The sequence below is a fragment of the Mustela nivalis genome, assembly GCF_964662115.1.
Source record: "Mustela nivalis genome assembly, chromosome: 12".
NCBI classification, from domain to species: domain Eukaryota; kingdom Metazoa; phylum Chordata; class Mammalia; order Carnivora; family Mustelidae; genus Mustela; species Mustela nivalis.
Window position 1 is genome coordinate 104,426,667 of NC_139031.1, and position 26,621 is coordinate 104,453,287.

The 26,621-nt window shown below is 50.2% G+C and overlaps 1 protein-coding gene across 1 annotated transcript in view; it reads right to left on the reverse strand.

Annotated features, from left to right (window-relative positions):
* Nucleotides 1–387: 387 nt before the first annotated feature.
* Nucleotides 388–26,621, reverse strand: part of LOC309845811 (uncharacterized protein) — a gene marked incomplete at its 5' end in the record, with an annotated part of 31,732 nt that continues 5,498 nt past the window's right edge. The window contains 2 exons of the mRNA XM_082694142.1: nt 388–517; nt 23,613–23,969. Coding sequence (XP_082550268.1) covers nt 399–517; nt 23,613–23,969 — 476 coding nt within the window. The 3' untranslated portion in view covers nt 388–398. The remainder of the gene's footprint in view (nt 518–23,612; nt 23,970–26,621) is intronic.

Below are 26,621 nucleotides of genomic sequence, written 5' to 3' on the forward strand. Positions count from 1 at the left end.
AAAAAAAGGAAAAAATAGGACAACAGCAATTAGGGTAAAAAGAGTTAACAACTGTCTTGCTCAACATCACCAGCACCACACCAGCTACACGTCTGACCCCCAGACCAGCATAACAGGTGTGAGGACAGGTCCAAGCAGAGAAAGTGTTACTTGTCACATTTTTTGAAAAATGATAAACAGAAGGGATGCCTGGGTGACTAGGCTGGTTGAGCGGCCAATTCTTGATCTCAGCTCGGATCTTGATCTCATGGTGGTGAGTTTGAGTTCCACACTGGGCTCTGCACTGGGTGTGGAGCCTGCTTTAAACTAAACTAAACTAAACTAAACTAAACTAAAATAACACCTCTGTCAAAAGTACGTGAATTCACAACTTACATGTAAGTCAAGTTCTACTTGTTCTAAGACAGCATGAAAACCAAGATGTCGTTATCAAGACAGGAAGCAAGATAAATTGTGTATTCCATGTGCCGTGAGATGACTCCAACTGCATCCAAGTCAGCCATGGCCCTCCACACATCTGCAAGAGAGGGTATATTATCCACATTAGCACAGAGGAAACCAAGGCTCAGAGAGGTTAAAAAAAAAAAAAAAGAGTCCAATATCATAGCATCATTTAGCAGCATAGCCAGAATGTATAGAAATTACCTCAAAACAGGCCACACTAGTGGAAGAATACCTTAGTGTGGAGTTATGAAAACCCAGGTAGAATGCTGTCTCAGAAAGGCAGATAATAAAGGAAAAATAAAGTGGCGCCTGGGTGGCTCAGTCGGTTAAGCATCTGCATTGGGCTCAGGTCATAAATAATCCTGGGATCTTGCCCTATGTAAGACTTCCTGCTCAGCAGGGAGTCTGCTTCTCCCTCTGCCTCTGCTCCCCATTCATTTTCATAAACAAACAAATCAATAAAATCTTACCCCAAAAAAAGAAAAAAATAAAGATTATAAGCTTACAATAAAGATATGAATGATGAGTCAAAGCTTTCAGTGACACACCCACACCTGCCTACAGTTCTCTGGCTAAAACATGGGTGGATTGGTGGGGTTAGAAGAACAGGAGGCACATAGGCCCGGACAGCACAGCCCCAGCAGATGCAGAATCCTGGTGTAGGTTTAGCTAGCTTTCATTGTCCTTTAAAATGTCAAAGCTAAAGAAATCTGGTAGGGTTATTGAAGTCTGATCCTGGGGGATGCCTGGTTGGCTCAGTCTGTTAGGCAGCAGCCTAACATGACTCAGGTCATGATCACAGGGTCCTGGGATCAAGTCCGACATCAGACCCCTTACCCAACCAGAAGCCTGCCTCTCCCTCTGCCTGTTGCTCCCCCTGCTTGTGCTCTCTCACTGACAAATAAATAATCTTTAAAAAGAAAAAAGAAAAAAAAGAAAAGAAAAATAAAATCTGATCCACAGTATAGAACAACACAAAGGATGGTACTTTCTTGGGCTGATTTCTGTTTGTTTGATTTTAAGTAGGTTCCACAGCCAGCACAGACACTAGTGCAGGGTTTGATCTCAGGACCCTAAGACCATGAACTGAGCCAAAGGCAGAAAATCGATTAAGCCACCCAGGCACCCCACTTTCTTGGGTTCTAATGGGACTTTTCCTAGGTTCTAATCCTAGCTGTACTGGCTGCCAGGGTGAATGAAGTCCAGCACCACAAGAAAAGCATCCCAAGGCAGCAGTCCTCTGCAGAAGATTTGCTGGTGGCTGCCATCATCAAAGAGTCAGTGGATGAAGTTGTTGAAGCACAGTGGGAACAATGATAGCCACTGCCTTTTGGATGTCACTGAATCATCCTACTCATCTTCAGGAAGCCTGGCCCTTCTCCAGTCAACGCAGCAAAAGCAAACTTGTTAGAAGAACAGGGGAGGGGGTCATCTCCCTCCCTCCCAGAAACTGAAGCAACCAGCCAAACAGTGCAGCACTGGAGTAAAAATAAAAATATGAAGGAATGTGGCTGCACCTGGGTAGCTCAGTCTGTTAAGCATCTGCCTTTGGGTCAGGTCCTGATCTCAGAGACCTGGGATCTGAGACCCACATCAGGCTCCATGCTCAGTGAGGAGTCTTCCTTTCCTTCTCCCTCTGCCCCTGCTCCTAGCTCATTCTCTCTCTCTCTCAAATAAATAAAATCTTTAAAATAAGAAATTTAAAAATGAAGGAATGAATCAAAATGCAGAATTCAGAAACAGAACTACAGATATAAAAACTACATATAAAAACCTGAAATATGACCCAGTGAGTGAGGAAGGATTATTAAATCATGATACTGTATGAATTGATTGCCAATTTTTTCTTAGAACATAGAGCACACTGCACTACACGAAAACGAAAACACAAAATTAGGATTGAATACAAAAACAAAATTATCAGTGTTATTCCATCAAGTGTTTCTCTAACCTACTGATCAAAACCTCAGTTCATCCTCCAAAAGAATCTGGGCACCACCTCAGCACACATGAACATATTTTCAGGCCACAGTTCACACTGCTCCAGTCCCCACTCTAAGTCCTGAGCCATGGGCTCCTCCAGGCAAAGCCACCACCAACTAGGCCCCTGCCCTAGAAATCCCCAAACCCAACCACTTCACAACAGGGAGACTCAGGGAGATTCAAATGGGCAGAAACGTGGGACTTTGACTTTTTTTTTTTAATTAAAAGAAAAATACAACAAGAAACATTTCTAGCACAAAGTGAAGAGCTAATCTTTCACAATGTCGAGAGTATTAGAATTATCAATACACCATCAGTAGTTTGATAGGTCAAACAGGCCAAAAGCTGGAAACACAAATGGAAATGCTCACAGCAAACTGACCTGAAAGCCAGGGCCTGGACTGGCTGACATGGCTCTGCCGCTTACCACAGCGAGAAAGTGTAACTTTCCTGGGCCTCAACTTCCCTCCTGGCCAGCAGGAAAGTGGCAACACCACAAAATTCATATCTGGTCGGGGATTACGTGAAAGGAGAATGCTCAGTGAGAGCCCCGCCACACTGCCCGTCCAGCCACAGTCTGTGCCCAGTGAATGGGAATTTCCTCTACTGCAGCCACACGAAGAGCTGAAGGATCTGCACAGGATGCCTGTTTATTTACCAGTCACAAAACCACGTTCTGCCATAAACAGAGAGGGCAAGAGACCCCAAGAGATGGGAATATCCCTCACCCTTGCCTGGACCAGGCTTTCAAGACAAGTTGGAAAGCCCACAGCAGCTCTGCCACTGACTCTGAATAAGCCTTTGGAAGACAACACCATCCCAAACAACAGTTTAATTTACTTCTCTTTAAAAAGCAGTGAGACAAGGTCTTGGCCACATCTTCATAAATTAACAGCTTAGGAGGCTAAACCCCAATGATTTAGTTATGTCCTCAGCAGGCACACCTCCACTCGTGGGCAGCTTCAGGGAGAAAGGGTGCCTCCCCATCCATGAGGACACCCTCTGACATTCATCTGAAGATGCTTCCTACCCATGGGCATTTACTCCCTGGAAACCCCCCCCCCCCATCTAAGTTCCTCTCTGGATGCTGCACGAGGCAACTTCCTCACACCACCATCACCACTGGAGCCACTGCAGCTACCCCCGAGCCTTCAAGCAGGGTGCACCTGTCTTTGCTGCCAAGCGTCCCATCAGCCCAGCTCCATCACTGATTTCTGTACCCATAATTAATTAACTTATGCATGTATGTATTTATTTATTTTTACAGCTTCATTTATTTTAGGGAGAGATAGACAGAGAGAGAGATACAGAGAGAGCACACACACACAAATACAGAGAGATAGAACCTCCAGCAGATTCTACACTGAGAGCAGAGCACACCTCAGGGCTCAATCCCACCACCCTGAGATCATGACCTTAGCTGAAACCAAGAGTTGGATGCTTCAACGACTGAGCCACCAGGCACCCCTCTGTACCCTTAATCTTAAGAAAAGACAGACACCGCTTCTTTCTGTCAGCCACGGCCTCAAAGCCATCTGTCACACAGCCAAAGTTTCCAGAGAGTAGGACCAGGTCTGCAACACCAGTGATGCCAGAGTATCTCCATAAAACTACAATCTAGTGAGTACCAGGCTCTGCTCTAAGCTCCTAATATGGCCTTCTATTTTGTACCCCTCACAGACCTACATGCTAGGTATTATCCACAGTGCACAGAGGAGGACACTGAGGTCCATGGCTTACCCAAGCGATCTACTTTTATGTGGCAGCAGCAGGGGCCTGAACCCAAGTCTGTGACTCCAAGGCCCCTCCGTCAACTCTGTTACTCATGCAGCCCCAACACAGTCATCAAATACCTCCCTAAACCCTCATCCCTCCTGTGAAAAAGCATGGTCTTCTGCCATTTCCCAGATGGGAAGAAAGCCGGCGTGATCCAGATATAGTGACCTGCCCATGATGGTACAGGCGATGTCCCCCCTGTTCTCCCCCCAACACCCATGTCATTCTGCACGAGGCCCCATGGGGTCCTTCATGCTTCCAGTGGAAAACTCTGGTGAGACCACCAGTCTCCTGGCAGGCCTTCATCTTGACCCTGGAGGACAGGACCAGTTAGGAGAAACCGGCTAGTTAAGCCTCTGAAATGGGGTCCTACCACCCAGGAATACCCCCCTTATCTCCAGGGCATCACCCGTGTGAATTAGCTGGCTTTGTAGAGGGCTCCACAAGCACCAGCCTTGCTGAGTCACTTTCTCTAAGGTGGTGGCTGAGACAAAAAGGACCCAGGAAAGAAAGGCATAGGCTGTTGTGGAACTCCAGTGCCTTGGCATCAACAATTAATGTGAGCAGCTGCCTCTGCTCACCAGATCTGCATTTTATGTGGGGCACACTGTTCAAAGTTTACACCCCCCATCTCTGTAACCTTCACGACAACCCCTGGGCTCCCTGCACCATCATTACCACCTCACAGACAAGGAGACAAGGCATGAGGGGTGTGTAGAATGATGCAGCTCTGTGCTGGGGCCAACCTGGGGAGGACTCCCACAGGCTTGCTCTTCCCACTGCTGCAGAAGCAGCTGAAAACGAGTTTTTCAGTTTGCATTATGTAGAGTGGAAAAGTCAACCATAAAGGTCATTCAATTTTTAAATGGGTTATTCCTCAGAATAAAAACAGTTCCAAAAAATAATTTCCGAGAAGTTCAACATATTCCTCCTTCCAGGTGCCTGGAATGTGATGGAATGTTGTTAAAATAAGTTCTGGCCCATCAATATGCCAGACAGAAACTGGAAGTAAGCTGTTGCAGGTCCCCAAAGGCTCTGTCAAAACCCTAAGGAGAAGACATATAACTTTCACTGTCCCAAAGTGGTTATGTTTAAAAAAAAAAAAAAAAGGCACAGGTGGAACATTTTATTTTTTATTTTTTTTTTATTTAAAAAAATTTTTTTAAAGATTTTATTTATTTATCAGAGGGGGGGGGAGAGAGCAAGCATAGGCAGACAGTGGCAGGCAGAGGCAGAGGGAAAAGCAGGCTCCCCGCTGAGCAAGGAGCCCAATGTGGGACTCGATCCCAGAACGCTGGGATCATGACCTGAGCCGAAGGCAGCTGCTTAACCAAATGAGCCACCCAGGCGTCCCCAGGTGGAACATTTTAAATTACAGACTTTCAATGCAGGGGCAGTGGGGGTAGGGGGGGGTGTCCCCCAACTACCCCCAAATGTTTCAGCTATATATAGTGACTTACCAAAGTGACTCATCACAAGTACCTACAAGGCGACTGACAGGCAACTGACCCATGAGGAAGGTATTCGGACTGCTTAACAAAACCAACACAACTTAGAATTTTCATTATTAAGAAGAGAAAACCATTTATTAAACACTCGCCAGGCACCAAACCCGCTAGGCACTGTCACACGCTCTACTCATCACAAGGCTGCCAAACTCAGTGCAGAAACTGAGGCTGAGTAAGTCACCTAAGATCATGCAGCACCAGGAACTGGTTTCCAACCAGTTCTGACATCAAAGCCCACCCCAGCTTGCTGCAATGCTTCAGAACCTAAGCTTTGTGATGATCAATAAACTACATGCTTAACAATGTTTACACATCTCTGTTAGAATTCAGGGAAACGTTTTTAAAAATGACATACACAAGGGGAAAAAATAATACAGTTTCTGGAGGCAGGCTGCCCAGGGTTCAAATCTTGGCTCCTCCACTTGCAAGCTGTGTGACCTTGGACTCCTTTAGCTCCCCTGTGCCCATATTTCCATGCATTAAAATGGTAGCCATAACAGACCCTATCTCCTAAGGCAAATAAAGCATTTTGGTGTTGTTGTTCTTGTTTTAAGATTTTATTATTTATTTGACAGAGAGAGAGACAGGGTGAGAGGGAACACACACAGGGGGAGTGTGAAAGGGAGAAGCAGGCTTCCCACTGAGCAGGAAGCCTGGTGAGGATTAGATCCCTGCACCCTGGGAGCATAACCTCAGCTGAACAACTGAGCCACCCAGGTGCCCACAAATAAAACATTGAGAATCATTCCTGGCATGAGTTAAACCTCAGAAGGTGTGGGCTGGTGTTACTTCTTGCTGGCCACTAGATAGAGTCAGCAGCCTCAGGCCCACTGTTTTAGCAACTCATTTGCATAAACAAAGCCCAGGCTCAGCCACTTTGTGCTTACCCTATGGTTTCTTCCTGTCACTAACATCTCTCCTCACTCCTGCTCTGTGGCACTAAGCTCTGGGCCTCAACTTCCCATCTGTCAAATGAGGTGAGGAGCCCAGCTGATCTATCTGAGGTCCTTCCAGCTGGGCAACCTAGGGTTCTTGGTAACTCAGGGCCCAGAAATTTCAGAACCATCCTAACACAAACATTACCAGATGACACCCACTCAATTTCCTCAAATCTTCTCTTCCGTGTTATGTATAAATGCTTATTTTCATGGCAAATCTTCTCCAAGATCCCAGAGCTCCACGAGCACCCAGAATAGGCTGGGCAGGCATCCCCAGTGCTGAGGCTGGGGACATGATGGTCAGAAGCTCTGACCTCCAGGGGAGATGGATTCCAAATCAAGCTGCTCTGATAAGCAGGTCTTCCCTGTTAGAGAGGATTTCAACAGAGCACAGTTAAGAGGAAGTGCAGGCAAGAAACTCAGAACTTGGCCCACCGGACAGAGGGCAGTAGGACAGTGGGCCGGAGAGGTGACAGAGGGATTGAGAGGAATGGCACAATCAACAGAGGCCAGCCAAGGCAGCACTGATGCTCAATGTGAGAGGGTGGGCTGGGGATACACTGTGAAAATGGCTTCAAAGGCAGGAAGCAAGCCCAGCTCAGCACAAAGCAAAGTCCTGAGCAGGAACCTTCTGGGACCAGGTTGGACACTAAGGTGAGCTGAAAATGGCTGTGGCACCCAGTGCAGTCTGAATCTCACCCATGCCTCTCACAGGCTGGGTGACCCCGGACCAGTTATGCTATGTCCTTTAATGTTTCCTAAAGGGTATATTCACTCCATAACTCTGAGCCATGTTCTCATTTCGGTGAGTGTGGGAGGCCGCAATAAGGCTTGAGACGAGAACCAAACCAGACCCTGACTTGTGCCTCCTTTAAAGTCCAAATAACCTAACAAAAGGTTTAGGACGGGAAAAGTTCAGTAGCACTGGGCAAGAGTCTGTGCTATGTGTTGTGCGCTCGCCTACGTGACTTCCCACACGCTTCCTAAACAAATGAGAACAATTCGGTTGGGCTAAAAAGTTCGTTGCTGGTCCTTGCTGCCTTAGTACAACCCATAATTTACTTTCAGGTTTGCTGTATTTGTACTGGCATCAGCCATTTGGCGTCATGAGGAACCATAGTTGCTTAACTAAACACAGATGTAATGTCACTATATATATGGCCTTAAGGCTTTGAATAAACTTAGCACTATTGGACATCCTCCTCAATGCTCCTCCTTCCCCCCATCTCTTTGCTTCTCGAGTTCTTTTCTTCATCCTCTTACCCTCATGTTCCTGGTTGATTTGTTGCGCCGGCCATGACAGGTGAGGATATGATGGTGCCCACTATCTACAGAGATCCAATATATACAACTAGGACAGCCTGGAGGGGGGTGGGCAACCCAGGCTGGACAGGGAGTTAAGAAGGAGTCAGGAAGGGCGCCTGGGTGGCTCAGTGGGTTAAGCCGCTGCCTTCGGCTCAGGTCATGATCTCAGGGTCCTGGGATCGAGTCCCGCATCAGGCTCTCTGCTCAGCAGTGAGCCTGCTTCCTCCTCTCTCTCTCTCCGCCTGCCTCTCTGCCTACTTGTGATCTCTCTCTGTCAAATAAATAAAATAAAATAAAAAATCTTAAAAAAAAAGGAGTCAGGAAGAAGTCATTCCCACACTTGAGGCATGGGTTGGTACTGACCAGAGACACTGGGCAAGAGACAGTGTCCTAGGACTGCTGTAAGACTAGCCGGGTCCAGGCAAAGTGCCTAACAGTGTGTAGATGTAACCCATCTGTAAAAGGTGGACGGGGGGTGGTGGTTGCAGCTGGTTGAGCATCTGACTCTTTGTTTTGGCACAGGTCCATTCACCTGGCCCATTCACCTGTGCCTGCATGTGTTCTGTGGTGTGCTCTTTATCTCTCTCTCTCTTTCTCAAATAAATAAATCAAAAAAAAAAAAAAAAGGAAGTCAGGAAGGATCAGGAGACCTGCTGTTAAGGTCCCAAAGACTCCACCCTCCTCAACTAGCCTCCGGAAATAAAGTAAGTGGATGCCCAGGAGCCTCCTGGACACAAAACTTTCCAAAGCAAAGCTTTCAATTTCATACTGGAGAAAAGGTTGCTGTGCAAATTCAAGACAAAAAAGCCGGCCATGGTGGGGTGGGTTTGGACGGGGTTGGTCCTGTAGGGCTCTGGCCACTAAATGCCCACTGCCCAAGCCAGGAGCCTGGAGTCTGTGCAGCCAGTGCTTCCTGAGGCTTCCACATCATAGCCTCACTCTGAAGTTTCCTCCTGGAAGCTCCTTACCCAGGGAGGCCACCTGTGAGCACCCCCTCACACACACCCCAGCTTCTGCCCCTCCATCCAGCTGGAGTGAAGGATCCCCAAGCCTTCTCTCTCTGGTCTCTCCTGCACAGAGAGGAGTATGTGCCCCAGAAAGGAGGGTCCCTGAGGATACCTGAGTCCTTGGCCCAAAGACAGCTGGCTTGAGAATGTGGGGTTTCGGTGCTCTAGGCACAGCAGTTCCTAGAGGAAACAGGGTAGGGAGCTCCAAGGTGGAGGGGAGTCCTGGGAGTCTGGGATCACAGATGCCAGTGGCCCCCAAGTGGAAGGGTTTCAGTAACTCCAGAGGTGAGAGGGGCCAGGGGTCAGGCCTGGAGGTGGACAAGGACCTGTGACGTAGGGGGCCAGAGATGGAAGTGATCCCAGGGTGGTTGCAGGCCCAAAGTAGAGGTGTGGGGGTGGGGGTGGGGGAAAGGGGTCCATGGGCCAGAAAAAAATGGTATCCTGGGGCTCCTGGGTAAAAGGCACTTGAGGTGGAGGGGGCCCAGTGGGGCCCAGGCTGCGCAGGCAGAGCCAGCGCCTCTCAGGCTGGGGAGCCCGGCGATTCTGAGGGACAAAATTTTCCATCAAGTTCTGGAAAAGAAGCCTGTCAGCACAGGCATCTCTCCGGGGTCCAGACGAGCCCAGTGGTGCTGGGCCCCTTGATGTCAGTAGGGCCCCACGGGTTCCCTGGATACCGAGAAGTGGAGCGAGGGCTGTGGGGCAAGGGCTATGGGGCGTAGGAGCACCAGGCCACCAGGAACCTGTCCGCCAGGCTCCCCTCCCGCTCCCTAGGACGAAGCAGCAGGTGGCAGCGGGCAGCAGGGCCCCAGTCTCCCTCTCTGCCTAGCGCCCTTACCCCTCCCCAGCCCCTCAGTACCTGAGTCAGCGGGGTACCGATGCCCTCCCCTGCGCCTTGCCCCGCCAGCCCAGAACCCCTGCCTTCCCGGGAGGCGCTACTTGCGCAGTGAGTTTGCTGGGCCCACAGAAGGCAGTGGGCGGGGCGGCAAACAGCGGTGCAGGCCTCTCTGCAGGCCCGCGCGCCCTACCCAACCTCCTGTCCCCTCCTGTCCGGTGAGGGGGCTGGCTGCGCCCCCTGCTGGTTCCCGCTGCTCTTCTGCTTACTCCAGGACCCCAGTCCCCCGCCCAGTCCCGGCCTCCCTACCTCTGCTTGAGCTCCAGGCTAGGCCCGCTGCTGCTCCTGGGCGGCCGAGCTGCAGCCCAGGTGCGGTGTGGCTGGCCCTTTTCTCTCCCCAGGGCACAGTGGAGCCGCGAGGGAAGGCCTGAGGGGATCTTCCGTCTGCTCAGTGCCAGTGGACACTCTCCAGGGGCCTCTCTACCTGGTGGGCTCCACCCATGGCCATCTTGGAACCCCTGGAATCCCCTTCAGAGACCAGGTGAAGCCCTCCTTGGGGAATCCAGGCTCCTGGGACCAAGGCGAGTTGATCTTGTGTACTGTTGTGTTTGTTCCCTGCCTGGCATGGATTGACAGTTGCTGAATTGATCTATTCTGGGGTCATCAAGGGCAGAGGAAAGAGTTCAGGGCTGGGATGCCCAGGCCTGGGGTCCACACAGGCTTGGAGCCCTCTTGGCTGTCCCTGACAGAATGACCAAAGAGGAACCCTCAGAAACATGGATCTGCCTTGAACTGGCAGAGCATTCAGGGACAGGAAGGAGAATGTCTCCTTCGCAGAGTATCTGGAAGCCTGAAGTGGAAGATGGATTTGTCTGAGCCATGGTCATTAGTGTTGGGCCAAGGAACCCCTGACTTGCTTCTCCTACCTGCATCCTAGGTCTAAAAGGGTGTCTGGGTGGCTCCCTCAGTGCAGCATCTGTCCAGAGTCCTGGGATCCAGCCCTGCATCTGGCTCCCTGCTCAGTGCAGATCCTGCTTCTCTTTCATCCTCTCCCTCTACTTGTGCTGTCAAATAAAATTAAAAAAAAAAAAAAGTTAAGAGGGGGGACAAAATGGCGCGGAAGTAGGAGGCGTCTTTTCAACTTGTACCCCAAAATGAGCTGATTACCTACCAATCACCCATGAACTCCAATCACCCATGAAATCAGCCTGAGATCAGAATTATACACGTGTGGATCTCTACAGGGGGAGAAGAAGCCAGTGGGCAGGTAAAGCGGAGTGGGAACTGTGAACTGATATCAGAAGATAAACAAAAGGGGGAGGGAGCTACCAGAGGCAACCAGTTGGAAAGTAATACCCCAATACAAGCGAGAGTGCCCTGCGTCTGGGGACCAGCATTAACTCGGAGACTGGTTGAAAGCACTCCAAAAGAGCAAAGCATCTCTGGGGAAATTGTGGGAATCGGGGCGGCTAGGGACAGGGGCTTAAGTCCCTGGTCCCAGGACAGCCTCCCTTGGCACTGAGTCAGAGAGAGTGCGGCAGAGAAACCAGCTCTTGGTCCCTAAGCTGCCAGCGCAAGGAGAATGCATGGGGTCCGTTTCCTGTGAGGGGATGGGAGCCACACCAGGCGGCAGAATGCAAGAGTCCTGCTATAGAGCCTGAGATACTCCCCTGAGAGAGGTATAAAGGCCCAGCCGGTGCCCTTTGATACACGCCCTTGTTTCAGAGCCTGCACCAAACTCTCGCCCCAGAGAGGTGCGCGAAGGCCCAGCCTGGTGCTCTCGGACCTGTGCCCCATTCTCAGAGCCTGAGACCCGCGCGCGAACCTCTGCCTTCCCTGAAATTGGTGCATGTAAGGTGGGCGCTCTTAGACCCAGAAAGACCGGGCACTCCCAGCCCGGGCCAGCGGGAAAATCTCAGTGTGCGATTGCTGCTTGGAACCTCTCTAGCGGTCTAGAGGTGCCCAAAGCTGCTGCTGCCGTGCTTTTGGGTACAAGCAAAAGATCCTCCATCCCCAGGGACAGCGACTTGGAACCTGCTCTGCCAGCGGCCAAGGGGGAACTTATTTGGGCTCTGCAGCCAGACTGAGGCTTCTCTCTGAGAGGGAGATCAGGGTGCTGTTTGTTTTCCTCTAAAACTACAAAAACCATCAAAAGCGGTCAAAGTGAGAAAAAAAAGTGAACAAACAAAAAACCGCCAGAGAACAAAAACCTGAAAAAAAAAAAAAAGTTTCCTCAGAGCCCACCCCCTTGAGGGGGGCGGTAGGACTTAAGTCAGGGAACATCATTGACTGAAAACCCACATGGCAGGCCCCTTCCCCAGAAAACAAACCAAGAAAGAAAAAAAAAAAAAGAGAGAGAGAGAGAAAAAAAGTACTACAAGAGAACTACCACTACTACATAGGAAACTTTTATCTTTCATTCATTCCCACTATTCTGGTTCTTTTTTTTTTATATATATACGTAATTTTTTTTAACCCCAGCAGGATGGTGGAAGGGGTACATGGCTGAGTGCCTCCCGGGTCTGACCCTGTGTGACGCCACCCGGTGCCTGCAGCTGCCCTCTGGAAGGTGTTGCTTTAGTGGCAGAGCCGGAGGGCACCAAGCGTGTGTCTGTCTCCAAAGTCATGGGCACCACATCACAATGCCTTCCTGAGAAGCAGAATCAAGGACAGTTGCTGATCTTCATTCCTTCCTACCAAAGGTATCTCATACACCATCTTTGGAAGTTGGAGCCAGGGGGCGCCTGGGTGGCTCAGTTGGTTAAGTGTCTTTCTTCAGCTCAGGTCATGATCTCAGGCTCCTGGGATGGAGTCCCACACATTTGCCTCCCTGCTCAGCTCCCCTGAGCCTGCTTCTCCTTCTCCCTCTGCCATTCCCCCAACTTGTGCTTTCTGGCTCTCTGTGTGTCAAATAAGTGAATAAAATCTTTTTAAAAAGTTTGGGCCAGGGGGCACCTGGGTGGCTCAGTGGGTTAAGCCACTGCCTTCGGCTCAGGTCATGATCTCAGGGTCCTGGGATCGAGTCCCGCATCGGGCTCTCTGCTTGGCAGGGAGCCTGCTTCCCTCTCTCTCTCTCTCTGAATGCCTCTCCATCTACTTGTGATTTTTCTCTGTCAAATAAATAAATAAAATCTTTAAAAAAAAAAAAAAAAGTTTGGGCCAGGGATGCCTGGGTGGCTCAGTTGGTTAAGCCGCTGCCTTTGGCTCAGGTCATGATTCCAAGGTCCTGGGATCGAGTTCCACATCGGGCTCCTTGCTCGGCGGAAAGCCTGCTTCTCTCGCTGCCTCTGCCTGCCTCTCTGCCTGCTTGTGTGTACTCTCTCTCTCTATCTCTGGCAAATAAATAAAATCTTTAAAAAAAAAAAGTGTGGGCCATACTCTTTAGCCATTCTACTTTCCCTGGGCTAATTTGCCACCTCCCTGAATTTACCTGCATCTTTCCCAAAATCTACTTATCTTCCTGCCTTCGTGACCATAATGAGTCTATAAATTTTCAATAGACAGTGTGAACTTACACTTGCTAATATTTGCATAACATGCACCTCTTTCGATCTCAAAGAAAAGCTTCACACCACAATGGTCTCTAATCTCCAATTAGTTTCTGTTCTGGGATCCTACTGGAATTCTATGTGCCTGTCCCCTAAGATCCCATAAATTGTGGTCCAGTTTCCCAGCCAGCCAAGGAAAGCACATGGGAAATCTTGCTGAAGTATGAGTAAGAGCCAATGAAAGAGAACATATTTATCTGCCTCGAATGCTGGGACCTGAGGAAAGCAAGTTTCATTACAGACAAATCAGGAAGGAGGTGCAGATTGCTTTTTATGTCACTCTGGAGTGGAGGTCTGCTCACTCACAGAAGCTCAAAATCTTCACAAAGGACAATGCCCCCCACCCCCAAAGTCAGCTGGGGATTCTCAGGAAAACTTTAATTGAAAGTATTACGGATTCTCCAACTTCCCAAAATGCAGGAGGAACATCTACAAGCAAGACTGTCACCAATTTTAGGCAATTACACTTATTTACCTTTTTTCTTCCTAGAAAATTATCCTCTCTCCCAATCCATGATCTTCTTTTTGTAACAGTTTCCTAAAGAAGGAAACAGGTGTCCTCCCATTCCAGTTCCATCCAAAATAATAAAATAAACATCTTTAAATTTAAAAAAAATTGTGATTTGTTGAGGCAGAGCACATATGCAGAGGGACAAGCAGACTCTCCCACTGAGCAGGAAGCCCGATTTGGGGCTCGATCCCAGGACCCTGAGACCATGACCTGAACTGAAGGCAGATGCTTAACCAACTGAGGCACCCAGGAAGCCCCAAAATAATTCAATTTTTCATCACTTTGCCATAGACACTTTTGGGTGGCTTTGAAACACCAGAATCTCATTGACTTATCAGTGTCCTCTTCACCATCTCAGAAAAGCACTGGGTGCCTCTAAGAGGCCTCTCTCCCCTCCTGACCCAGGTCCCAGCCAAAGGTCCTTCACATTAGAGTATGAGGAACTGAGCGGGATGGGGTGTGGAAGCACCCTGGGGTGGGGTGGGGGGGCTCTGGGGCCCTCCCACTCCCAACTTCACAGACAGCGCCTGCTTTCCCCTGCCTCATATAGGTACCCTGGGTTTGCCCTCTTTAAGGTTCCTGGTTGCTGCAAAGGTCTGAAAATCTCCTAAGTAGCACAAAAGCCATCATGTGCATTTTGGCCACACGGGACAGAGGGAGTGTAAAGGAAGAAAGATAAAGCTCCCCAGAATGAGACAGCAGCTCTGGGCTTCCCCGCACATCTTTCCTGACCTTCAGAACCCTGGGAAGGAGCCCCTTGGTGCAAAGTCACAGGGGGAGCCCACGCACAGCCCAGGCCTCCTGCCCCAGGTCCTCTCCAGCCATAAACTGACCCCCTAGCCCCTTCCAAACCGTCTACAGCCTCAAACCACTGACGTGCGGTTCAGCACCCATCTCCAGAGCGCAGGATGCTCGTGGCTTCCCCGCACCCTTCCCTGGCCACTCCCAAAATCACCGTGGGAATGTCGCAGCAAGGAGACAGGGAATCGATTTTTATCCTCTGGGTTGTCTTCCCTCGTAGCCCCTCAGGAGTCCCCACGCAGCAATGCTGCGTGGGCCCTACTGCTCTGAATCAACTTCCCCAGAGGAATCCGCTTTTCTTCAGCGTCTGTGTCTGCAAACCCGGCTCCTCTAACACCCCCCACCAAACGTACCAAGAGCCAACGGGGGAAGAAGTTCATTTCTGGCCGACAAGCCTTTAATCCCTGAGAGCTGTGGCTGATGCAGGAGCAGCTTTTCTCCAAATGGTGATTTCGATACGAGGTCGTTTTGCCTGCCGGCCCCCAACATCCCTGACATGTGGCTCCCAGGGGCCTCCCCGCGGCCAGGCCTGAGAGTGGAGCCCACCTTTGGGCTCATTTTCCACCGTGCTGAATCCAGGCAGCGGCCCCGTCTCACTACAAAGGGTGCTGAGTAACGAGGTGCCGCCACCAGGAAGAGAGGCAGCAGGTCAGACAGATCTGGAGAATGACACTGGCCTTCAAGGGCCCCTCACAAGGGAAATACCATTAAGTAGCAGATCTGAACAGATATACTGTGTTCCACATTCACGCCGTAAGGATGGGGTTTCCTCGAGCCCTAATCAAAGGAACTCTTTCACCTGAGATCACTTGACCAATCGGTGACTCAGTTTCCTTATACTAAAAATGAGGATAACAATACATCACAAGATTGTTTTGAGGAGCACACACGTTACAAAGTGTTTAGAGGCACCTGGGTGGCTCAGTGGGTAAGCATCTGACTTCAGCTTAGGTCATGATCTCATGGTCCTGGGAGAGGGCCGTGTCAGGCTCCTTGCTCAGTGAGGAGTCTGCATGTCCCTCTCCCTCCCTCTTCACTTCCTGCCCTCTCTCTCTCTCTCTCAAATATATAAATAAAATCTTTAAAAAAAACGAAGTTCTTAGAACACTATATGCACATAGTACAGGACACACAAGCACTTGTTAAACAGATAAAAGGGTACAAGAGGCTGGCTTCCCTTCAGATTTCTAATAGGCTCCTGTCTGGGGGTCTCTTGCTCTTAGGAAGTGGGCAGGCCGCAGAAGCCCAAGATTGTAGAGTTCCTCCGAGGCCAAGTTCAGTTTTCTATGCAGGACAGAAAACCTGTAAAACACATCCCAGACTTGCTTCGCTGCCTTCCTAGTAGGGAATCCGTTCCCTCAAGAGTGGTCCAACCTCTCTTCCACTATTTGGGATGTAGAAAACGTTTAGACATTTCTCCATTGGTGCTGATTCCATCCTCACTTTTAACAATCTAGCTGTGTGTTCATCTGGTCTTCTGTTAGTTCCTTTATTCAACAAACATAGAGGACTCACCATGTCCTAACTGTGACCAAGACATCCAGCATCTCATCCCACAAAGGAAACATATTAGCAAATGTGGCAGCAAAGAGGGATGGGGTAAGGCAGTGACATCTGAATCAAGACCAAACTAACAAGCAGAGCCTGCCATGAAAAACATTCCAGGTATGGGCCCCATAGGCATGAAGGCGGAAATGAATAGATTATGTGCAGACAGCAGGACAGGGGACTAAGGGGACACTGGAAAGGAAGGCTGCGGAGCAGCTGTCGGCATTGGAGGCCTTGCGAAGGACTCTGGAATTCCCTTTGGTTTCAGCCAGAAGCTACATGAAGGTTTAAGCGGGGAATCATCAGATTAGCCTATATTTGTAAAAGATCGCTCCTCTTCCACAGAAGAAATGGGGATGGGGTGGGGGTGTCCACGAGCCTAGAAGCTGGAAATGGAAGCAGATGAAGTTTCCAATATCCTGGCCAAGGAGTGAGTCTGTCGCAGTGAGAGTGTCAAGATTTGCAGTTCTAAACTTTTTAGTAAAGTGGCTTATTAAACACACAGCTAACTATTGCCCAGGGTTCCTACTTTTGTAATAAGTTTTTTCTGAAACTCAAAAAGGGGAGAGGGGCTCTCTGCACCACGTGCCAGTCGGGGCGGAACATCATCGTCACATTACAGGGTGTTTTCAGAGCCTGTTATCCTTTTAGTACGACATCCCTCCCACCCAGAGACAACACCGTGCCTCTTTCTGCCAACAGAAGTTGAGTTTTTCCCTTTCCCTCTTCCTTCTTTCGAGGGCAGAGCTCAGGGCTTCTCCAGAGATTCCATCTTAAGTTCATAGACCTCACCGAGCCGACCACATTCCCCTCCCTGTGGGCGCCAGGAAACGCCGGAAACATCTGTATCTGCACCTGAACATGGGACCTTGGATTCCAGCTACAGTTACTTGTGCTGTGGTAACAAGGACATCATGTCGCGTTTCAGGACATTTTCGTATATAAGGCCTCGGGTCGGGATGCTCAGGGTAGGAAAAGGGTGGGTTCGCCCCTGGGCAGAGTGGCATACCTTCTCTCTCCTCCTGGCCTTTGCCCGAGTTGGAGATGCCCTGTTCCTTCCTCTTCACCTGAGTAATCATTATCTCTGCTTCCAGAAGCAGCTCAGGGGGCCACCTCCATCCGAGGGGCCACCTCCTCCCCAACCCCGCTGGACCAGGTGACCCTCCCCAGAATTCCATATAAATCCCTGTTAACGTTGATCCCACTGCTTCCCAGAGGCTCTTTCTCCTTGTTTTTACTTTGTCTCTCCTGCTGGACCCCAGGAGACAGGTCTCACTCATCATTTTATCCCAGCAGGGTTCAGTTTGTTGCTGAATTAACACATGGCATGTCCCGCACATCGCTGGCAGCTGGATGAACTGGAACACAGTGTGGCAGCATGTACTGAAGCAGGGGTTCTCAGAGCACCAGGGGATTCAGTCGGTGAAGCATCTGCCTTCGGCTCAGGTCATGATCCTAAGGTCCTGGGATCCAGGCCTGCACCGGGATCCCTACTCAACAGGGAGTTGGCTTCTCCCTCTCCCTCTGCTTCTCCCCTCCCTCTCAAATAAATACATAAAATCTTTTCAAAAAATAAATTTTAAATAAATTTTTAAAAAATTAAGCAGTTGTTCTCAGCTGCAGGTGATTTGGCTCCCCAGGGGACATATGGCAATGCCTGGAGAAACGTTTGGTTGATGTAATTGGAGGAAAGGGCGCCACTGGGCATTTGGTGGGGAGAGGCCAAATGGAGGTGGCCAACATCTGGCCATGCACAAGACAGGCCTCAGCAAAACATCACCCAGTCCACGAGGTCGACAGGGGAGACCCGCATCTAATCTAGGACCTGGAAAACCTTTTCCTAGGTTTACATGATCAAGGGAAATGTATCTGTCCATCAAAACCACAAGAATGTCTAAAGCAGCTTATCCTCGGAAGCCCCAAACTGGATGCCATGTAAAAGACCATTAACAGGAGAACGGATAACCGACTACAGTACCTACGTGATGGAAGACAACAGATGATAATGAAATTTAAGATGCCACATACGCGACAACAAGAAGGAATCCACAGATGTCCTGAGGAACCGAACCACCAGAGCAAGGTAACAGGCAAACTTGATCGCTGGTGATGGAAGAGAAGCAGGGGGCAGGGAGTGACTGACTGGTAAGAAGCAGGAGCGAACCTCTGGTGTGCTCAGAATGTTCCTGATCCTCATCTGGGTAGTAGTTACACACAGCGTGCCGCATGCTAGGACTCATGTGCTGTGTGTGTGTATTACACCTCAGCAAGCTTTACCAAAGGCAACGGTCCTCTAAGAGCCCTGGCGGGCAGGAATCACACACTGGAGCAGGTCCTCCGAGCATGACTTTCTAAGGATTTCGGTGCACAGCCGGCAGGAGCATTGTAGATATGTTTATGGAGACCTATTTCACCACAGACACCAAAAACCTTACAGTGGGTCCTTGATTCAATTCTGCTTCGGTCATTTTCTGCTAAGGATTGTGCTACAGATGTGCACACAGACTTAGGTTTCAAGAATATTTATCACAGCAGAACAAATACAAGAGGGAGGCAGCAACAACACGGACCCAGAGGAAACTGTGTGATACCGCGGACTCATTAAAATCGACATTTAAAAATGTAAATGGAAAACGACTACAATATATTAATTACAATTAAAGAGCAGGTCACCCAACAAGCTGACACCTAAGATATATGAAGAATATACTCAATATGATTAACTATGATTAGCTAAGGTCATGAGGGGTTATGGGATTTCTTAAAATTTTATCATTTTTCCCTAAAATGTACATATATTACTTATTAATAAGAAAAAATACACAATCACACTTCTTAAAAATAAAGGTGAGTTTTCAACTCTAAAACTGAGTACCAGGGGCGCCTGGGTGGTTCAGTGGGTTAAAGCCTCTGCCTTCGGCTCAGGTCATGATCTCAGGGTCCTGGGATCGAGCCCCGCATCGAGCTCTCTGCTCAGCAGGGAGTCTGCTTCCTCGTCCCTCTCTCTGCCTGCCTCTCTGCCTACTTGTGATCTCTATCTGTCAAATAAAATAAATAAATAAAATCTTTAAATAAATAAAATAAAACTGAGTACCAGACCCCACACAACTCACAGATTCCCCATGGATTCAGAGCCCTGCTGCCTGCATAAGCGCTCTATCGAGGCTCATCACAGTGGCTGAGACAGATTAAATAAAGAGATAACATTGCAGATTTCCTGTTTCTTATCCGACTGTGCAGATTGGTTACACAAATCCAAATCCATACATGCATTAGATCTCACTGAACTGCGTACGCCCTGAGAAAAAGACCCTGTAAAGCAATTCCCTGTAAAAATACAAAAGTATTTCTGACAGCAAAAGTTTTCAGATGCTGTAAAGAAAAAAAAAAAACTAAAAAGGCACGACCTTCCCTGATTAATCAAGTGTCCCTTGAGAGAGGCTACCACTTCCCCAGGTAATCTCATCGCCTCAGACGAAACCATGTTTCTCTGTGAAGTGGAGGTGATCGCGGCTCTCTCGGAGTACTCGCAAAGGTTTGGCGTGATTATGAAACGGAACACTATGACCGGGGCCCGCTGGTTGTGGTCACCGTCATGCCCACAGCCTGAACACCACCTCCCTCCAGGAAGCTCCCTTCTCTGAATTCTGTGTGGTAGGGGCACGTGGCTGACTATTAGGGAGCACTGCATAAGGCGTACCCTGTCACTTGCCCAGACGCCCAGCTCCTCCCGGAGCCACCGAATGCCATACAGAGCTAAAGCTGGGAGCAGTGGCTCACCGTGGACACCAATGATGAGGGCCAAGGTACCTCAGCTCACAAACCCATTACAAGCATATACATTTAACTCTAGCTTTAAGATGTTTCTCCTCTTACTTCTCAGTCAAAAAAGACTTTAAGCCGAGTAAACCAACAACAAACCCTAAGATAAAACATTTAACCGTGTTAATTTCCTAAGGCCTACGGTCGTCTTCAGCTTCTCAAGGTCACACCTCCCTGCTGAATGATTACCGAGGGTTGCTGACACGGTACACAGAAAAAAAAAAAACTCTTAGGATGTCCAGCCTCTAAGAGAAAAAGCAAACAGCTCAGAATGCAGCCAGCCACGGCAAAGGAACCACTGACAAAGCCAAACACAGAGGGGCCCCTGGGCATCTGGGAATCTGCCTGTTCCTTTGCCTCCTCAGAGGAAACGAGTCACAAGACTGCTCAGAATGGGAAATGAGAAGGGCAGAAGCCCGGAAACCAGCCATCCTGAATTTCGTGCTGCTTCCAAGGAGTGAGCCCGCCTGTTGTGCTGCTGTGTCAGTTATTTACACAGTGGGCAGGTGAGGCTGACAGCTTGAAGGGGTTATTTTAGAGGGAGAGCTGTAAGTCTGATCAGGAGAAGGTTCTGGACCCTGGGGTCCCAGCACGCATCTCCAGCTTCCAAGCTGACCCTCCCTTCAGACAGGGTTTAAGAGGCAGCAGGGCAAGCATGATCTTTGTATTTAAATCACCTCAAGGGGGCCCATATCTCCAGGCACAACCAGAAGCCAGGGAGGAGAGGGAAGGGGGAGAGAGGGTACCTCCACTCCTATCTGCTGGCTGCACTTCTGGAGCGCCTGATCCAGGAAGCTAAATGTGTGGACAGAACAGAAGGAAGAATCTGGGAAGACTGGAAGACTAGAAGAGCTGTTCGTGGACTAGTCTCAACCTGAACCACAGAAACACCTCTGCCTCCCTGCCCTCCTCCCCTCGGCTGGGCACCAGGTGCCTCCCTACTGCACTCCAGATGCAGATCCAAGCTCAGGGGTGCCCAGTGCCGATGCCTCTCTCTGGCGCAGGGACTCTAGGGCATCAGCGGGACTCCTAGACAGCACCTGTGATCTCTAATTTAAAACCAAAACCAAAATCCGCAACCAGCCCAATCCAGCACAAGCAATACATATTTATGTGTAAGACACCTATGCACACATACACATTCACTTATCTACACACACACACACACACACACGCTTTTGCAGCAGAAGGCAGGCATGAAACCTGTTCCCTAAGTCCTTTGCTTTCCTCATCTGCTTCTAGCAGCAACAGCCATTTCTGCTACGGATTTTCCTATTCGAGGGTTGATCACAGATCCAAATGCCACCATCCTGTTTGCCACCCTTTCCTACCCCACCGGCCCGCTGACGTCTGTCAGTGAACCAGGGAACAAAGATGGAAGACAGGCCCAAGCTGCCTTCCTAAAGTGGGGTTATATTTGACACTTTAATAAACCTCAGAGCCTGAGCCTCTCTGCTCTCAGACTGGCCAGGGTGCAGCTCTCACTCTTACCAAACCCGTCCATCTCTACTCCCCCCACCGCAGGGCACAAGGGTTTTCTCTGCCCGGCATCTATTTCCAGGCCCCATAAATCATATCCCATTGTTCCAGGCCATCTGAACTCATGCTTAATAAACCATCCACCTCACCCTTCCGCCACCACCCTGAATTTCCCACAGGGAAAGACTGTTTCAAGAAGAAAAGGAAATTCTTCATTAGGGCTGGATTTTAAAAGCAAGCTTCCACAAAAAACCAGAAAACAAAATTGGGTATAAATACCATCCAATAACCACTTAATGTCTTTGGTTAAAGCACCTGCCTGCCTGTGATTCTCAGGTCCAGATGTGAGCTCAGTGCACATCCAAAGGAAGCAGAATTTGAACCTGATGCTAAATGACAAATGATCCTGAACTTCATGACCATTTAAGTGCCACAGTGGCTAGACTAAATTGCTCTGATGCAGAATTTCTCCCAAGTATAGGTTACTGAGAAACATAATATTGCTTGAAAATGTATTTAGGTGCGCTCATCCTTCTCAGACCAACACTCATGGGCTCTTAGTCATAACCAGGCTTAAGCTAACACGATTCCCCTATTTTCCCCAGAGAGGGAGGGAAACAAGAGGACATGTCTCTCATGTTCCAAGATCAAAAACTGGATCACAGCACTCACAGCATCAAGTCTGCCAAACCAGAGCTCTGGGTATGTACAATTCTTAAAGAGCTAATTGAATGGAAAACAGCCATCTGGGGCTGGAAACCCTTATGACATTCTGGGAAATGTATGGGCTTTAAAAGGATTATGCAGGGTGATGTGACTTTCAAAATTCCCAAACTCTGAACTGAAGCCTAAATGAGAATATGTTAAATTCACCCATTCCAAAACACAGCACAGTTGACTCGGACCCTAGAGTCCAGCTGTAGCTCAGGGTGTCCACACTGCAGCCTGTCTGTGGGAGGTCTGCAGACCACTCCCTGCTGAGAGAGTCCAGCCAACCCAATCAGCCTACCAGCAGGCTGTGGCACAAGGTCCAGATCCTAGCCCAGGCACCAGCCAGGGTTCCCTTTGGCCTGCCCTCTTATGGTTGAACAACAATCATGGAGAGCCACAGGGAGAGCGGCATTGGGTCCAGTATGGCCACTCCCTGGTCCTCCACAACACTGGTTGCACACTCTTCAACACAGGAAAATGGTGTGCAGAAACAAGGGCCTACCACAGTAGGCTGTCGAGCAAGGAACAGAAAGCATCAGGGGACAGGTGGGACTGCTGGCTGGTCTCCACCTCTCCCAGAGGGCAGAGGCCGCAGAGCTTCTGCAGGCTAAGCAGAGACGTGTCAGAATTACCTTCCCAAAAAGTAGGCAGTAAAGGAGGATTTCAAGCAGCCACAACCACCAGCAGGCCTGCGACCTCCAGATATCAGGGGCTTGACCATGACCGTGTCGGTAAGCAGAACACACAAGTGCCTTCTGGAGCGAGAGAAGACAGCTTAACGCTGATAACTGGTCCTCTCACTCTTCTCTGCTCTCAGCAAGTGATCCTGAAAGGGATGGACAAAGTTGGTCAGATTCACTGGAGAAAACACGAGCCAGTGAAGACGTCCCGGCTCGCACTAGGCCTCCCTCCAAAGGCTGGCTGCCCCACCCCTGGCACCTGGGTAACCCTGCTCTGGGGCCATCCACACAAAACGATTTACGTACCCCCCACCCGCAACAAACACACACAGACACAGACACACACACACACAAGCTGCATCGGGCTTTAGGAACCTAACTCAAATGCACCCCTAACAACAACCCCACAGCTGTGACTGGGTTGGACACTCCCAGCAAGGGAGGGAAGGCCCCCCCCCTTGGGTCCTTGCCAGCGGCAGGGTGCCACCTGGGCCTCCGCCTCATCCTCTCCATCCGAGGGGAAGTCGGAGCGGCCCCCACCAACCACCACCACGCAACCAGATTGATTCTCGCACTTCAAATCCCCGCTGCCAGGGCCCCATCTGTGTGCTGACCGAAAAGCCGCCCTCAAGCAGCCGGCCCGCGGAGCGTCTGGAGTTCTCCCAGCCCCGCGCTCACGCCTCCCCAGGCAGCCCCCGCACCCGCGGGCCGCGCCTTACCGCCAGTGTCCACGAAGCGCGGGGGCGGGCGGTCCCGCAGCGTGGCACTCCAACCCGCGCTGGCCTCGTCCTCGTCGGACTCCTGCCCTTCGGGGACGTCGGGAGGCAGCGGGGGGCCGGGGCGCTCGTGTTCGGCGTCCGAGGAGGCGGCGGAGGAGGAGCGCGAGGCGGCGGACGTGCTGTAGAAGGCGCTCCCGCCGCTGTCCGGCCGGACTCGCCGAACACTTCGTCCCAGATGTGCAGGCTCTCGTGGCGCGCGAGGGCCGCCTCGAGCAGCGCCGGCGCCCTCGTCCGCGCGCTCCCGCCGACCTGGACCATGGCCCCGGCCGCCGCCCGCGTGCCCGCCCCCCAGAGCGCCTCCCAGCCGCACGCGCCGGGCACCGGGCCCGCCGCCCCCCCGCCAGCGCAGCCCGCAGCACAGCGCCTGCCGCCCCACGCCCGGCCGGCCCGCCATCTTGGCCGCCTCGGGCCCAGCGCCTGAGGAAGCGCCCTCGGAGCTCGGGCGGCGCAGGCTGCAGGCCGCGGAGGGACGCAGGGCGCGAGGGCGGGAGGCAGGAGCTGCGGCCGGGCCCAGGTGCCGCCGCTACCGCCGCCGCTGCGTCTCCTAGGCGCCCGCTGCGTCCCCGCGCGCCCTCCCGCCGCACCCCGCGCTCCCTGGCCGACCTTCCCGGGCGCGAGCCGCCAGAGACGGACCCGCCTCCTCGCACCTGAGGCCCGCCCGGCGGCCAATGGGGAGCAGTCCGGGGCGGGGCCCGCGCGGGGCACGCCCCACACCCCTCGGCGGAGCGGGGCGAGGAGAGCAGCTGCGGCGGCGGTGGCGGCAGGGGGGAGGGCGGCCGGTTGCTTCCTCGCCTGCGGGACGTGTGGCCCGGGTCGGCCACCCGCAGGCCCCGCGCGGCCCCGCAGGGGGAAGGGAGGAACCCAGTGGGTGTCGGGGGTTGGGGGGGGGACGCAGCCGGTCTTCCCGCCGCCCCAGCCGGCTCACGGAGCGTGAAGCCCGCGCTCTCGGTCCCCTTCCGCAGTCGGCGCCGGCGGCGGCCGGGAGCTGTCCGCCCCGGTGGTTCTGAAACAGGCGCTGCGGAAATTCAAGGTAGACGCTGGGCCTGAGGGTCACGATTCCCGTGGCTGCTGTGGCTGCTGCTGCTTCGGTGCTCCACAGCCGGCTGTACCTTGAGCTCTTGCAAGCACAAGGGCTATCTGGCTCCCGTGAGCCTTGCTCTAATAAGGAGCCCTCCTCGCTGGTTCATTCCTGGGGTCAGGTGGTGACTCAGTCTCGCTTCAATACCCCTGTAATTTCAGGGGGTCAACATCCGATCTTAGTCATTCCTTCCGTCTTTGACCTTTGACATCTTTAAACTCAAAATATTCATTACCTTCCAAATATTAATTACTCTAACACCACCACTGCAACATCTTCACCCATACATTTGACACACTTGTCTGTTAAAGTACGGCACAATCACCCAGGCTTCAGTGTTCTGATAAACAATAGATCAGAAAGGTTTCATCCATCCCTCTGCCTTGGCCAGGAGTGCATGGCACTCATTCCATTGATGATGATACACGTGATCAGGCGTTTCTTGCTCCTCTCTCCCTCCCAACAATAATGCAATAAGTCACAATGATGGTAATTGGGCCATAAAGTCACTTGCACTCTGAAATAAAATAAATCCACAGAGATGTGAAGGGCTTGCAAATCCTACTGGGTATTAACTAAATAAGGATTACACGAAAGGGAAAGGCATATTGCTATTTCATGCATAAAGGATGCAGATGCATAAAGGGTGAAGATGTTGGTACCACCAGCTAAGGTTGTTCTAACAGCAGGTGAGCAGCTTCTGCTCTCGCCCTCCCCTCGCAAGCCCCTGTTTCCTCCTCCCAAACCAGAGTCTCTGTACCAGCATGAATTCCTGATCATCACTGAAAGATGATATATAAAAAGGAAAGGATTCACATGACATTGCTTTGTATATGAATTGGGTGATATACGTGCAATTCTTTGCAAAGCATTTCAACTCCGTTGGAAGAATTGTGTCACAGAAAAGAACTGGTTTCCAGCACTTCTCTATACTGTGTTAACCAGCGCAAGATTCTGAAGAGAGTTCATACAGGTAATCAGACTTAAAAAGGTCATTGACACATAGATTAAAGACGAAAAGTAAGATTGCGTAGCTCAAGTTCAAATTCTGCAATTAGGAATTCTCTAATACTCCTGTAAAATTTAATGACATATATTTTAAAAAATAATTGAAAGGGATCAAAACACTGAAATACATAGGCAAGAACTCCTTCTCTTCTCCAGGCAGCCAATGAAAAGTCAGCAGCTAAAGTAAGTATTTTAAAAACAGTGGCTTGCTTTGCTACCCAGAGGAAGCAGGAAGTAGAGTAGTAACAGTTACAAGGATGGAATCAGTCTTCCATTGTGCCAAATCTGCATTTGTATGGTGCTAATCCCAAAGAAACCTTAGAGTCTTTGTGCTTATGAGCTCTCAAGTGCTTGTAGCTCACAGAGCATGCAACACTGGGAGAGGATTATATGGTCACAAAAGAAACAGACTGGGAAATCAAATTGTTATCCAAACCCTGGCCCAACAAAAATGAGATGGCTATGTCCATTTAGAATCAAGGGTTTAGCAACCAAGTGCTACTTTGTTTAAACAAATGTTTCCGACCAAGAACAGTAAAAATACTTCAGCCTTTAAAAACAGGTGGCTGATTCTCCTTGTGAAAGGAGGGGAGGAAAGGGAAGAAAACAACTGGAAAACAAAAACCAAAAAACTTTTCCATCTGCTTGGCAACCTCCTACTCGATGCTATGATTATGGTTCTACATCATTAAGTTTTACAAGTAATGTTTTCTGGGAGGATAATTATAGAACCAGCATTATACTGAGATCTTTTAACTTTGAGTCATTTAAACACATCTTCCAAATAATACAACTTTGTAATATAATTAATTTTAAGATTAATTATAATTAATATTGAGCTTTTGGTTCATAGTCTGCACAAA